The following is a 13,865-nucleotide window of genomic DNA, read 5'->3' as shown; positions in this document are numbered from 1 at the left end:
CGTACAGTCAACAGGTAAGATAAACATGTAAACTAACGTATTGATCATTTCGTCCTTAAACAGTTTTGCTGGCTGAACCGGCTGACAGTTATCATAAAATTACTACTTTATTATCTTAATATCATGACTTTATTATCTTAATATCATGACTTTATTCTCGTAATGTTACGACTTTATTATCGCAATGTTACGACTTTATACTCGAAGACCTAATATATAATAATATATTCTCGTAATATTATGACTTTATTCTGGTAATTTACAAAAAATAAAATATTTGTTTCTCTTAAAATATATGTTTCTCTTAGTCTGGCCCTTATTACAAGACAATTACAAGACCACCAACCCTAACCCTAACCCCTAGTGCTCGGTCGTACCCTTTGTTGTGTATCTAAGGATTATAAACTGAGAGAGGGGTGCAGCGCCCCCCGCAGGCCGCGCTCGGTACTGCGGCGCTACAACAGTAGTAAAGGGAGGGGAAGGAGGCGTGTGACAGCAACCCGCTAACATCGTCTTCGGCTGGCCGAAAACAAACCCAGTGTGTGTTGGTGATCCAGAAAACAGGTACACAGTCACATTTAAAGGGACACCGAGGGCTTTGAGCAGCTGTATTTCACGTTAGTTAGTTTTAATGAGGCTGCGATGAACTCGTTGTTTCTCTTTTTGCACACTAGCAAGGCTAAGCTAACTGGCTAGGCCCGGGCTGCATGCGCAACCAGGCCGATGTGTTTGCTAACAAACTCCTCCGTAACTTTGAAGACATTGCTTTTATGCATCTTAATCTAAAATAAACAGGAGGCAGGCGCAAATGTTAGCAGATTAAATAAAATGTGTACAGTTGATCACCAGTGCTGTGGTTTAATGTTTGGTTGCTATCTGGGTTAGCCCTCTAGCTGCTAATATAACGTGGATTTACTAAACAAACAGGTGATGCCTGTGATAATGTGCAGTTATCTAATGTTATACAGCACACAGAGGCACACATTGGGTATATAATGAACCCTCAACCCAAGATAGTACATGGAAAATATAGAAAACTCAAAGTATAGGAGGTAATATGCAAAAATCTATCTTTTATGTTTGATTTTGTTTAGTTTGTTGGCTTGAATGTCACTTTCTTTTGCCACAATAAACACTATTTGCTGCAGTCAAGCTTAAATAAGAGACCTGAGTGACTAAAACCATTAATTTAGTTATGAATGGGTTAAAAAACAAATGTCAGCAGGATACCAGCAAGATGTTTCTTTATTTTTTCTTTATTATCACCCGTGGGACAAATTATACATTATTATACAGAAATTATAAACATAATTAAAAGCTCTCAATTTATATCAATACAATATGTCCATGTCTGTGATAAAAGGTAAAAATCACATGAAGTTATCTAGTTTAAAGATAATTAAACTGGACTTTATTTTTACAAGACATCAGTGAGTTACATTCATTTTCAAGTATTGCTCAATGATCCACAATATTAATAAAATAAGTCAAATTAAAACAATTAAGATTGAGAGTCACTATTCAGACCGGTTAATATAGAGTATAGCATTCACATTGTGCTCTCAGATTTATTGACTTTATTTATTATTTTGGTGTGAAATAGTAGAGGACTTGTTTAAAATATTTCTAACAAATAAATTATGTGGGAGCCAGAATTTATGTAGAGTACTCTCTGAGAAGAGCTCCGTCTCTGCAGCTTGTCCCAGTCGAATATTTATTAGAAATAGTCTTCTGTCTCTTTCCGGCTCCTCCACTTCCACCTCTTCTTCTAAATTTCCTAACATCCCTTGTATGTTCTCTCTTTCTTCTCCTCTCCCATGTGTCTTCCCTCTTTGCCTCTCTACAGCAGCCGTGCCCCGCCGCGCCCCCACCCCCAGCGGAGCCGTCATGTGGCAGGAGGCCCGCAAACATGAGCGCAAGCTCCGTGGCATGATGGTGGATTACAAACGCCGAGGCGAGCGCCGGCGAGAATACTACGAGAAGATCGTAAGAGACTTTGTCAGCTTGTTAAATCTGATCTTCTTGGTTCAAAGAGCTGTAAAGTCGCAGTGATTATGACATATATTTATACATGCTGTGACAATATGGCATCGGTCCAGAACTTGTCCGTCCTGTGATAGAAACCAGTAACTGTGTCCAGGCCTACATCACCACTGCCTGTTCTTCTCTGTCAAAAAAGTTAGCTGCAGCACTTAATTAAAAGCTCTTACTATAACTTTGTGCTCCAGATCTGATCTTTCCAGATTCTGCCTCAGTTGTTCTGTCCGTTGAGGCCCCAGTTTGAGCTTTAAGTAGGCTGATGCACGGAGACTCCACCTGTTCGAGCTAAAGGAGTCTAATTTAGACCTGAGATGACAGATGAATACAGTGAACTGTCAGAATTGCAGCAGCATTTTAAACAATGAAGAAAAGATTTGTGAGCTCAGTTCAGCCTCAGTTTGAAGTAGCAGTATGCACATAGCCTTGAATTGTGGAGTGAAAGGGCTGCACAGTATCATATCTTTCACTATTTTGTTATTTTAATCGTGTCAGTTACAAGATGTCATTTTATTGTCTCTTGACTTCCTCTTGTTTCGTCTCAAACAGAAAAAAGATCCAGCTCAGTTTCTCCAGGTTCATGGCCGAGCCTACAAGATCCATCTGGATCCTGCTGTGGCTCTGGCCGCTGAGAGCCCCATCAACATGTGAGGAGACAGACAGACACGCACACGCACACACACATAAACTGAACCACACACACTAGATTCACAGTGCTTGTGGGATCTGTATTGTATTTCTTTCTCTCCTTTTGTCAACAGGATGCCATGGCAGGGAGATGCCAACAACATGATTGACCGGTTTGATGTGAGGGCTCACCTGGACTACATCCCCACCTACACACCACCACTGCTCAGCACATCGTAAGTCTTCAAGTTACAAAACGTCACATTTAACCCCTTGCTGGTGTGAATATTTTATAATCTTTAATTCCTTATGATTGTATGCAGTTGTGGAGTTTCATATATTATTATTACATTTTGACTTTTGAGACACTAAACAAGAGCAAAAGTCATGAATACAACAAAGTACCTTAACATAAAATTAAGTTTTAAGAGATTTTGGTTTTGTTTTGATTAGTTTGTTCATTCAGTTGTTTTCATCCTGACACATTTAACACATTAAACAAACAATCATTTGCAAACAATCATTTACATATTGTGAAGTTTTCATTGTTTAAATCATAGTTTTACTTGTGTTCAGTGTTTCGCAACATAATTTATTAAGGCTCCTAAAATTGTTGAATGCATTTCCTACTTCATAAATCATTTGTAAAACCTCATTTTTGAATGTTTGAACTCCTCTGTGTTGTGCTATACTTCACCTCACAATCTTCCTACTCTACACTTGTATTGGTGCATCACTACTGGTTATCAGAAACACTGGTTGTTCTGGTTCTTACTGTGTGTCATTAATTGATTTATCTTTTCAGTTTCCACTTCTGTACATCTATAGAGTCATAACTGCTCAGTGTGGTGAGATCTGAGTGTTCAGCGAGGTGGTAAAAACAACCCTTCTTACCTTTTGTCTCACACAGCACCCCAGAGCAGGAGATGGAGGAGAGGAAGTGCAATTATGAGCGCTACAGAGGCCTGGTGCAGAATGACTTTGCCAACAGTGAGTATCTCAAACTTCATAGCTGATGTTCTTTAAAGAAAAAGTTGACTTTCTGAAGCAGTATGAGTAACGCATTACATTAACTGTCAAGCTATTGTTAATACATTACCCGCACACAGAGTGCTACACAGGTGTTCGTAATGTGACTATAATAGTCTGTTAACCTGCCCTCAGTGGGTATATTTTGCAGTTGTGTTGTGCTCTTAAACTCCCCGCTGTCCTCCCGCAGTCTCCGAAGAGCAGTGTTTATACCAGATCTACCTCGATGAGCTGTACGGTGGCCTGCAGAAACCAAATGAGGACGAGAAGAAAAAGTATGTCATTTATTAAAGTGGTTGTTTCATCCTCACTGTGCATTGAAATCCATGATTCTTTGAGTTTGTTTGCTCACTGGAGCATTTAAGTTGGGCATGTGTTTATAAATCCTTCCTCCCATTGTGCAGACTGGCTGAAAAAAAGGCGACCATTGGTTACACTTATGAAGACAGCACTGTGACAGAGCCGGACCCCCAGTCAGACAAAGATGAAGACGACTCAGAGAACAGTGAATCCGAAGAGGATGAAGGCATCCCAGATATTGGTGAGATGGGTTTGCACTAATAGAAATTTATAGATTATCTTCCTTATTTGAAGGGAAACAGAATCATATCTGACTTAATATATGTAGAAATTATTATTAAATCAAACACAACCCCATGATATTTTTTTTTCTTTTGTTGTTTAAAAGCTTTGTTTCATGTTGTCTCTGTAAAGATGTGGAGGTTGACGTCGATGAGTTGAACCAGGAGCAGGTGTTGGACGTAAACAAAATGGCAACCCCGTATGGAATGGCTGAAGGAGACTTTGTTAGGTAAACATTTCTGATTATATCGTCATGACTCAAAGGTCAGATGTAGAGCTAAAACAAAAATACATGGACCTAATGGCTCTGTAATGTGCTATAATTCTCTTAAGTCCTTGTCTTACTAATATTTAAGAAAATTCAGAGGTGAGTGACCTAAAGTGTCTTAAAATATTGGTATAGTTAGTTAGAATATGAACTTCTGTCATGAACAGTCACACTTACACTCACAAAATCAGTCACAGAGAGACTTGTGTGAGACATTCTTGCTAGATTTCAACTTTGCAGACCTTCTTAGTGACTTTATTTCTAAAAAGCAACTAGCGACAAATATAGCGACTTATTTAGACAATCGGGGAAATTGTGAGAAATTCATTTCCAACACATGAGGCTTAGAGTAATTGTAGTCCACGGCTCTTCTGCCAACAGCACCACGGTGTCCACGGCGCAGTCAGTAGGTGTGTTGTGTGGAGCTCAGCTTATATCAAAATAGTTTGTTTGTGCTTACGAATACTTAAATAGTTTGTCTGCTGCTTCTCTCTCGTTTTGTAGATTAACTTCAAATATATGATTCGTAGTGAATTTGTGATTATTTGGCTAAATGATAATAATGTAATTAAAGTGAGCTTATAAATTCCCAGCACTATATACCAATCAGAAACAGGTTTGCATTTGCACTGCAGTTTGCTGTGAGGCTTTTATTGATCAGTCAACAGTTAGAAATAAACAACTCAGCCAGTGACTAAAAGAATAATGAACACTGACTGTGGCTGAACACCTAGGGTGACTTTAAATTGTTTATTCAGATATGAGTGCAGTTGAAGTTACGTAAACAAAGTTATTAAACTGTATTTATTATGTTGAATGACAATGGTTGTTCAGTCTACGACCGTTAAAAGTACAGTTTCAGACAGTTTTGTGACACTTGTGGGTGTCAGTGCATTTATTTATGGGCTCTGGCAAGTGGTTTGCAGTCTGGCAGATGCTCATGGATGCGGTTTCATGTTTACACTGTTTTGCTAGATTGATGAGCTGAGAAGGATAAACTTTACTTGACATTAATGCAGGCATTAAGGAATATTTTATCAACTGTATGACTCTTGTGTGTGTTAAGCTTTCAAACAGCTTTTTGTGTTTAAATCCTTTATAGGCAGTTACGGCTAAACATTTTACACTGTTGACATAATGATTGTGTTTATTGTTGTAAGGCTGTTAACATGATATTTGTCTATTACCAGGATGTTGAGGAAAGACAAGGAGGAAGTGGAGGCCATCAAACATGCCAAGGCTCTGGAGGCGGAGAAGGCCATGTACTCTGTAAGAAAACATCCACTGAGCAGTTTATTTCCTAGTGATTGTCCTGACATTTTTTAAGTGACCTGTTTGATCATCTCAGGGCCGACGTTCTCGCAGACAGAGGAGAGAGTTCAGAGAGAAGAGGCTAAAAGGAAGACAGATCAGCCCACCAAGGTACATTTTATGTTGTCCTTTTATGAGTTTTTCCTCATTACTGGTCCACTTACCTCAGAACATGTCAAATTTAAGTCTTCATCCTCCTGTATTCAGCTACGCCAGGAGAGACAGCCCAACATACGATCCCTATAAACGGTGAGTTTGTCCTTTTTTCTTCTGAATGTCCTGATTTGTTGTGTCTGTAAGTGTGTTTGAACTTGATTTTCTAATCTCGCTCTCAGGCCAGAGTCAGAGTCCAGCTCTGAGTCGCGGTCACGCTCTCGATCTCCTGGTCCGGAGAAGATCACCTTCATCACCAGCTTTGGAGGCAGCGACGAGGAAGCTGCAGCAGCAGCAGCAGCAGCAGCAGCAACGCAAACAGCCGCTCCTCACTCTGGCCACGCCCCCTCCAACTTGCAGCACCCTGCAGGTCATAGCAGGGGCTCCCGGTCGGTAACTTTCCCTCTTCCTGGCTTTTCATTAGTTGTTTTCCTCTTACAGTCAATGTGTTGTCTGTTGAAATGACCACAGCTGTTGAGGCAGAAAGAATACTGACGATGAAATACTGATTTTTGTGGTAGGTGAGGTGGATTGCAGTTTTTAGTCTGTTCCACTCTGCATGTGTGCATAGACAAAATGTTTGTGATTAGATAGTTTTTAAGCATTTAAGCGCACATTTACTAGTTTATGATTGTGCATGTCAGAATATGGCAGTGCAATGAGCAGAGCAAGTACATGAATTTTTAATATTTGATTATTTCTTTACACAGTAATATTTCTTAAACAAGACAACAGACGTATTCTGAAGATAGGCTAGGTGCTGGGCTGGTATTGTTACTAAAACAACGCATCTCTGTTTGTTCAGGAGACGAAGGTCATCTTCCAGTCGCTCCCCTTCCTCCTCCTCGCGCTCCTCCTCTCGTTCCTCTTCTCGCTCTTCTTCCCGTTCACGCCGCGCCCGACGTGGACGGGGGGGAAGGGATGGCCGGCGATCCCGGACCAGATCGCGGTCGAGGCGACGCTCCAGATCTCACTCCCGGGGCAGAGGAGGGAATGGAGGAGCTGGATCCTGGAGGAGACGTGACCGGACACGATCGCGGTCAAACGACCGAGACAGAGGGCGAGACAGAGACAGAGACAGGGACCGGGACAGGAGACGATACTCGGCACGCAGACGAACGAGGTAAGACTCCCTGACGTCTCCCAACAGCTGTTGATTTCCAACACACACAGCAGTGACCCGAGCTTCTCTTTTTGTACTCTGTCAGGTCCCGTTCCAGCTCACGGCAGGGGGCCAGTATGAGGCGAGGAGGTCGGAGCAGTGGAGGCCACCGGCGGGGAGACAGCGTCAGCCGCAGTCCCTCACAGTCCTCCAGTCGTGCTAACCACAGTCCCTCCCCTGCTCACAGAGGAGCCCAGCCCTCTACCACCACCATCTGTGACAAGCTCAGAAAGTGAGAACATGCGGACCCTGTAGACAAATCTCTACTGAAACACTGTCGGTGATATAAAGAAATATCTTTTAACTCCTGAAGAGAGGCGGTAGCGGGGGATGCATTGATCATAATTGTATAACATGCCTGGGTGGGAAAACTGGTGCTAAACAAAGACTGTATTCTAGGCACAGTGTTTGACAGTTTTAAGACAACTGAAGAAGATTAAAGCTGCAGCTACTTTTTTAGAGAAATTGTTTTGTTGTTTTTTGTCATATTTACTGAAACTTTCACTGTATCCTAAGAGGAGGACAGAGAAAAAGATTTATCTGGCTCTGCCTAGTTTTCCTAATAGCACTTTCAAGAATCCTCTTTGTCTCAACAACTGATCAGAGCTGAGAAACATACCTGACTTGTTGAGTGTCATTCCAGAGTCACCGAGTACTAATGCTTTGGGACCTGGGAATGAGAGTCAACAATCTGTCTGTTTTTATAAAAGTTACCTACTGCAGCTTTCAGCCTGTGCTACAACTGGACCATCAAGTATGTTTTTTGGTAAATCAAGATGTCTTCATCACCCTCAGCTAATCGTCTTTTGTTTTCTTCCCCTCTCCAGGCCTGATACTCCGGGTGGTAAAGAGACGGGAGCTGCCAAAGTCAGTAAGAATTTGATCTAGCTGGGTTTCTTGCTAAAGCCTACGCCTCCCTCATCCCTGACAGGCTGACATGGTTGTCCACCAGACTGGGATGTAGAAGCCATTGTTGCACACAGAAAATAAAATGATGTGATTTTTTTTTTTTTTTTTTGGTTTTTCCCCCCACAAAGTGGACATGCACTGCAGTCAAAGCCCTGTGCTCTGTTTTGCAATTGTTACAGCATTCTTCACCTTCTCAGTGTTTTGCTGAGAAGAATGTGAACTTGCCAACACTGAAAAAAAATGGCCGACTGAATTAACGCTGCCATCTCAGTATGGCTGAACATTTAGCCACCCTGTGAACTCATTATTGTCTTGAATGTGCTTTTAGTCTGGGTTGTGCATGCATGTATACATATACATGTGTATGAGAGAGTGCAGCGTCTTTATATCTGTTTGTAGTCTCAGCACTATATCATATATCAATGGCTTTTAACAGGAAGATGACAACTTCTTTTGCTACTGTCTTGTTACAACATGACTCAGTATTGGTCATTTAATAGTGACAGGAGACGTTTGATTAATCTTCGATGGAAAAACAACATTGGGTGTTCTCTGGACAACTCTACCTGGGCTTGTTTTAACAAGCAGCAGAGCATACTCCTACTCTTAAATGAAATGCTTTATGTCCCACGTACTGATTGAAGTCTTGAGACAATAGTTAAAGGAGTAGTTGGACATTTTGGGAAATACACGTTTCCTGTTTTGGAGAGTCAGATGAGAAGATTGATACAACTCTCATGTCTGTACACGAAATATGAAGCTACTGAAAGCAGTTAGTAAGCTTAGTGCAGAGACTGTAAACATGGGAAACAGGTAGCCTGGCTCTGTCCGAAGGTAACAGAATCCACCTACTAGCACCTCTAAATCTCACTAAATAACACTTTTATAATTTATCTGCACAGAACTGAAACTCTTGTTTCCAGTTCCATTTAAACTAACCAGCTGCTCCTGGTAGCCTCATGTGTAGCGTACAGACAATGAAGGTTTGAATCTTCTCATTTCATCCTGCATGAAAGTGAATAAACATTTCACAAAATGTCAGACTATTCCTTTTAAAGACTAAATTACATGTATTTGTTGTTATATTCTAACATTATGGACTGTTTGCTGTCCTAAAACGGATTCTCTTCACTGCATTTTCTAGCACAGAAGGAAAGATTTGAATATCCTCAAACGGGCAAATAGAGTGGAAGTTATTATCTGCTTCTCTGTTAAACTTGCCTGCAGTGTTGTGACCTGCAGTTTTTCTTGCCTGGCCAGGTTGAAACAACCCAGTGATGGGTGTGTCCCTGACAAAATGCCACTGGCTCTCTCTAAACTTTCTGAACTCACCGGACCTGAACTTGCCCTTGTTTCACTTTCCGACACTTGCTTCTCCTCCTTCTGCCGGCCTGCTCCCTTTTATCTCTCTGACAGTGATCGCACATATAAGTATATTGTGTAAAGATTCAAATAACTGGATCCTGCTTCTAAACTGTCCTACAGCAGCGGTTTGCGTCTGTCCACACACAAACACACACACAAACACACACTGTCAGTAAGATTCCCGCGATTGTTTACTCAACAAACATCACGTATAATTAATCTGTGGCCTTTTTTTATCACTACCAGCTACTGTACATAATGGGTGATAGTACTGAACTTGTTTAACAGCACGGTGCCTTTTGATCTCGAACACGCACACTCACACTTACATTCACACTTTTGTCGGTCCGTGAAACAGTGTGCTAACACAAATGTGTCACCTGCAGCCCAAGATGACCCCACAGGAGAAGCTGAAGCTACGAATGCAGAAGGCGCTCAACAAGCAGTGTGAGTACAACTGAGCAGTGGTTTTGTGGTTAAGAAACGGTGCGAATCTGAGTTGTCTACATGTTGAAATGTAGTCACATATGCAAATTACAAAGGTAATAAAACGTATTGTTTTGTTTTTTTGTCCCGTGGTGCAGCCAAGGCGGATAAAAGAGCAGCTCAGGTGAAGATCCAGCAGCAGGAACACAAACGACAGGTGTGTTTTGTAGGGTGTTTTTTTTACAAACAGAAACGGATACTCTTATCTTGCATCTCCCCTCATTACTATGTGTTTGTTTTATAGGAACGAGAGGGAGAACTACGAGCCATGGCACGCAAAATACGCATGAAGTAAGAATCTGTGTGTGTGTGTTTGTAAGTGGACTGTTGGTATTTGCATGTCGCAATTGTCTGACCCAGAGGCTCTGCGTTTAGGGAGCGTGAAAGACGTGAGAAAGAGAGGGATGAATGGGAAAGACAATACGGGCGACAGAGCCACTCTCCTTCTCCTTCCAAATATGGTAAGACTTAAGGTTCCTGATCACAAATGGCCATATAGATCTAATAAAATAATAATAATTTGGTTGAGCACAGTGTTTATTGTGTCTGCCTAGTATTGCATACTCAAACACAAGTAACCAAAATATTTAATCAGTCTGATTTGCTGCCGTCTGACAGTTTTATAGACTTTAAGACGCTCTGGCATGCTATTGTTTTGATCGCGTGCTCTGTCCTCTGTCCCTCAGGCCGAGAGCACAGCTCACACAGAAGGTATGCGAGAAGCCACAAGAGTCAGCACAGCTCTGATGAAGACGATTGAATTGTGGGGATTTGTTCACATTAATGCACAAACACTACACACAAACTATCTCTTTTTTTTTTTTTTATATGCAATACTTTTACTTCACTCAACTATCAAACCAGTGTGTTAGGTCTTGAGAGAAAAGTAGGGTTTGAGTGTAAGATTCAGAGTCAGAATAAAAACAATCTAGTACAGTTTCAACGTTATTCATTTTTCCCAATGATAAAAAAAAGTTTACTACATCCATTAACTGTTGTTTGAGGCTGAAGTGGAGCCCAGCGTCAATATTTGAGTGTTTTAAAAGGGAGACATCGGTATATCGCCTCCTGGTTGAAGCAGGTTTAAAAGAATTGCTTCTTTTTTGATACGTACTAAATTAATTTAAATGAGTTAAATAATATTTGTCTGTGAACGAACTAGTGCAGATACAGTTTCCTCAAACTGCGGTGTCTACGGGGTCTTAAAGTCCACCAACATTTAATAATCTGAATTTTAGGCCTGTTAAAATGTGTTAAATATTGACAAGATAGATTAAACGTTACTTGTATAAAGTTGCATTTTCCAGTCTCTCTTTTAGATGTGTTTTTCATTTCCTTTGTTCTGGTTTTGCCAGTATGGGTTGTAAAATAAGTCTTAAATTGCGCTCATAATGGTCTTTAAAAGTCTTTAAATTTAAGCTGTTGACACCTGCAGAAACCTTGTCAAACATGTCTGTCTTTTCTGCACTGCAGTTTGTGGCCAACATACAGACCAATATATCAGCAAGATGCTAGAAATCAACCAATATATTGATCCAAAGGTTTATCTGGAAGCTCTTAGCCTTCAGTTTAAACAAAAATAAGTTAAACTCTTGACTTTAGTCATCCATCCTTTTTGTTGTTGTTAATTTTAAGTATGATTAAAGGTACAATCTGTTTTTCACATGCAAACAAAAGAGTTGCCAAACCACCAAAATATAAACCGCAGGATTGCAAGCTGCTATTTCTCCCTAATGGACAGATCTTTAACACGCAGTAAATGGCCGTCCACACCAAGAACAATTACTATATAAACGTGGGTGGCGGGGTCCTCACCACAGCTAATGTCGGCGACAGTGGTGAACGATATCGGTGGGATCACTTTCAGAATTACTTTAACAGTATTGTGGTTTACAACTTATTAAACACTAATTGCAATAATAATTTTACCTGAGAAATGTCTTTGGTGTGAAGTTTGGTCTTTACTTTTTACTACCTTCTTTTTTTTTTTACCAACATAAGAATAAAATATGTCTTTAAAAGACTAAACTCTCATAATGGAACCATTTAACTCATTGTTGGAGAACTTTGTGAACCCTGGTTTTCTTTTTGTTTCTCTGTGCAACAAACAGCAGTAACAGGTGATCAATATACAGTTTCCTTAGCCGCTGACACAGCTGGAGCACGAAGCACAAACGCTTGAGGCCACTGTTTACTTATCATTCATCATTGTGGATGCTCACCTTGTTATTGTTCTTGGTGTGGACAGCTCTTTCAACCACACAACTCAATCTTAAGTTATTGATGTTTAATGAAGCTACTAAAGACTTAAAAACTCAAATCTTTTTATTTTTATCTTTTTCATCTGTAAGTTCGTTAAAAGCCCAAAAATGAACTGATGAAGCCTTTAAGAGAAACACACTTTGCACATTTTCTTTATGATGTCAGATTGTGTGACTCTCACCTCGATACTGATGAATTTTTTTTATTTCTTCCAGGAGGTCGCGGTCTCGGTCACGGAGTCCATACTACCGATACTGAGCTCTGGAAAACATGGATCCTACAGTACTTTAGTACTTTGGCGCACATATTGTGCTACAGAACTTAAATGGAAATATGAAGAGATGGACTGACTGATGGTTGATGAACCCAACTCACAAATCTCCACCTGAACACTATGTTCTGTCTACACAACGTAACATTTTGACTGATACTTTAGTTTTCACTAATGACAAAGCCGATTGGTTTGATCTGATCTTTTTTCATTTCTGCTTCATCTTGTAAAGAGACTGCAGGTTTATTAAATGAGTTCCTGGTTTCTTCTGCATGCTCTTTTTGTTTTCCTCCTCTGCCTGAACTCGTCCGGAGATGTTCGTTTGTGTCCTTACTACTAAGCAATATCTCACCTTTTTACCTCACACTTTCCTCGTGTCATTACGCTCTCCATCTGCCTTTTCCTTTTCTCCGACGCTCACGCTGAGGAGAGATTTTTAACCACTTTCATGAACTGGGTGTACAGGATATTTATACGCATACAATGGAAACTTCTTTATGAAAGCGGAAACAAAGTTCATGTATAAAGTCAAACTCTCCACTGCTCTTTTTATACTCTGTTCTCCGTCAACTGGTTCAACAGCAGCAAATAAACGTCTTTTGGTTCTCAGTAATGTGGAATGTTAAAATACAGAACAACAAATAAATATCACTGAAATTATTTCTTCGTTTTTGTATTTTTTCTATCTTGAATCACCGTGTCACTGAAGGTGTTTGGTTTTGCATTTTGGGCTGCATACCTGCCTGTCTGCTCACCCACTCCCACGCCAGAGATCACATCACCCAAAACCTCCATTGACCCCTCATTCAACAAAGAATACAGTTCATATTTCTCTTTGTCACCTACAAAGTCCTCCACAACCTCACCGACCTCCTACCAGCAACCTCAGATCCACTCCGTCCTCAGCCCTCTCACCTGGTCCAAGCACTGGGACCTGGGGGGTAGCCCCTTCTCCATTGCTGCTCCCACCCTCTAGATCCTCAGACATCCTCCCTCACTCCCATCTATTTAAATCTACTTTTAATCTGTAATCTTTTATTGCTCCACTTGTTTTTTTATACTGTTTTTAGTTGTTTTTTACTTATTGGCTTTTTGTTACCTTTTAACGGGCATTTGAGTACATGTTAAATATTATTATTAGTATTACTTTAAATATTTTATGAAATATTGATCACAAAAACGTAATGTGATGTAATGTCTTTGAGAGGTTGCAGGATATTATTTCTGCCAGGAGGTGGCGACAAATCTCTATTTCCAGCGAGAGATGCTTCACTGCGGCTTCTTGTCACTTCACTGTCATTCTGTAGCTTTTGAAGCGTTTTCCGAGTATTTGCTATGTCTTTATGGCTCTATATCAGTCACAGCTGCTCAAGAAGAAAAGCAGAAATGAGTGTGTGTCTCCC

The 13,865-nt window shown here is 40.5% G+C and overlaps 1 protein-coding gene across 3 annotated transcripts; it reads left to right on the top strand.

Annotated features, from left to right (window-relative positions):
• Positions 1–436: 436 nt before the first annotated feature.
• clasrp (CLK4-associating serine/arginine rich protein) lies at positions 437–13,119 on the top strand. 3 transcript variants are annotated; one of them, XM_035679703.1, is made up of 21 exons: positions 437–564; positions 1,847–1,986; positions 2,587–2,684; positions 2,799–2,900; positions 3,575–3,654; positions 3,884–3,968; positions 4,098–4,234; positions 4,408–4,504; positions 5,734–5,812; positions 5,892–5,965; positions 6,062–6,103; positions 6,190–6,396; positions 6,813–7,130; positions 7,216–7,401; positions 7,997–8,036; positions 9,830–9,890; positions 10,028–10,086; positions 10,174–10,220; positions 10,305–10,390; positions 10,616–10,640; positions 12,407–13,119. In XM_035679703.1, exons 2-21 carry the CDS (start codon positions 1,888–1,890, stop codon positions 12,447–12,449), a joined length of 1,965 nt encoding a protein of 654 aa, XP_035535596.1. In that variant the 5' UTR covers positions 437–564; positions 1,847–1,887; the 3' UTR covers positions 12,450–13,119. The 3 variants fall into 3 exon arrangements, 2 of the variants coding, with proteins under 2 accessions (XP_035535596.1, XP_035535595.1); XM_035679702.1 differs by having other exon boundaries at positions 10,616–10,692; XR_004797427.1 differs by lacking the exons at positions 10,616–10,640; positions 12,407–13,119 and having other exon boundaries at positions 7,997–8,040.
• Positions 13,120–13,865: the final 746 nt, after the last annotated feature.

The sequence above is a fragment of the Morone saxatilis genome, unplaced genomic scaffold, assembly GCF_004916995.1.
Source record: "Morone saxatilis isolate NCDOM2014 unplaced genomic scaffold, NCSU_SB_2.0 Contig8, whole genome shotgun sequence".
Classification (NCBI taxonomy): Eukaryota; Metazoa; Chordata; class Actinopteri; family Moronidae; genus Morone; species Morone saxatilis.
Note: the sequence above shows the minus strand (reverse complement) of the source record. Positions and strands in the feature narration are given on the sequence as shown.

Bases quoted from the DNA above. Each gene is read 5' to 3' on its own strand.
- clasrp (XM_035679702.1), top strand. From the start codon at position 1,888: ATGTGGCAGGAGGCCCGCAAACATGAGCGCAAGCTCCGTGGCATGATG. The intron at 6,397-6,812 runs GTCGGTAACTTT...CTGTTTGTTCAG, and splicing joins GGTCATAGCAGGGGCTCCCG to GAGACGAAGGTCATCTTCCA. The intron at 10,391-10,615 runs GTAAGACTTAAG...TCTGTCCCTCAG, and splicing joins TCCTTCTCCTTCCAAATATG to GCCGAGAGCACAGCTCACAC.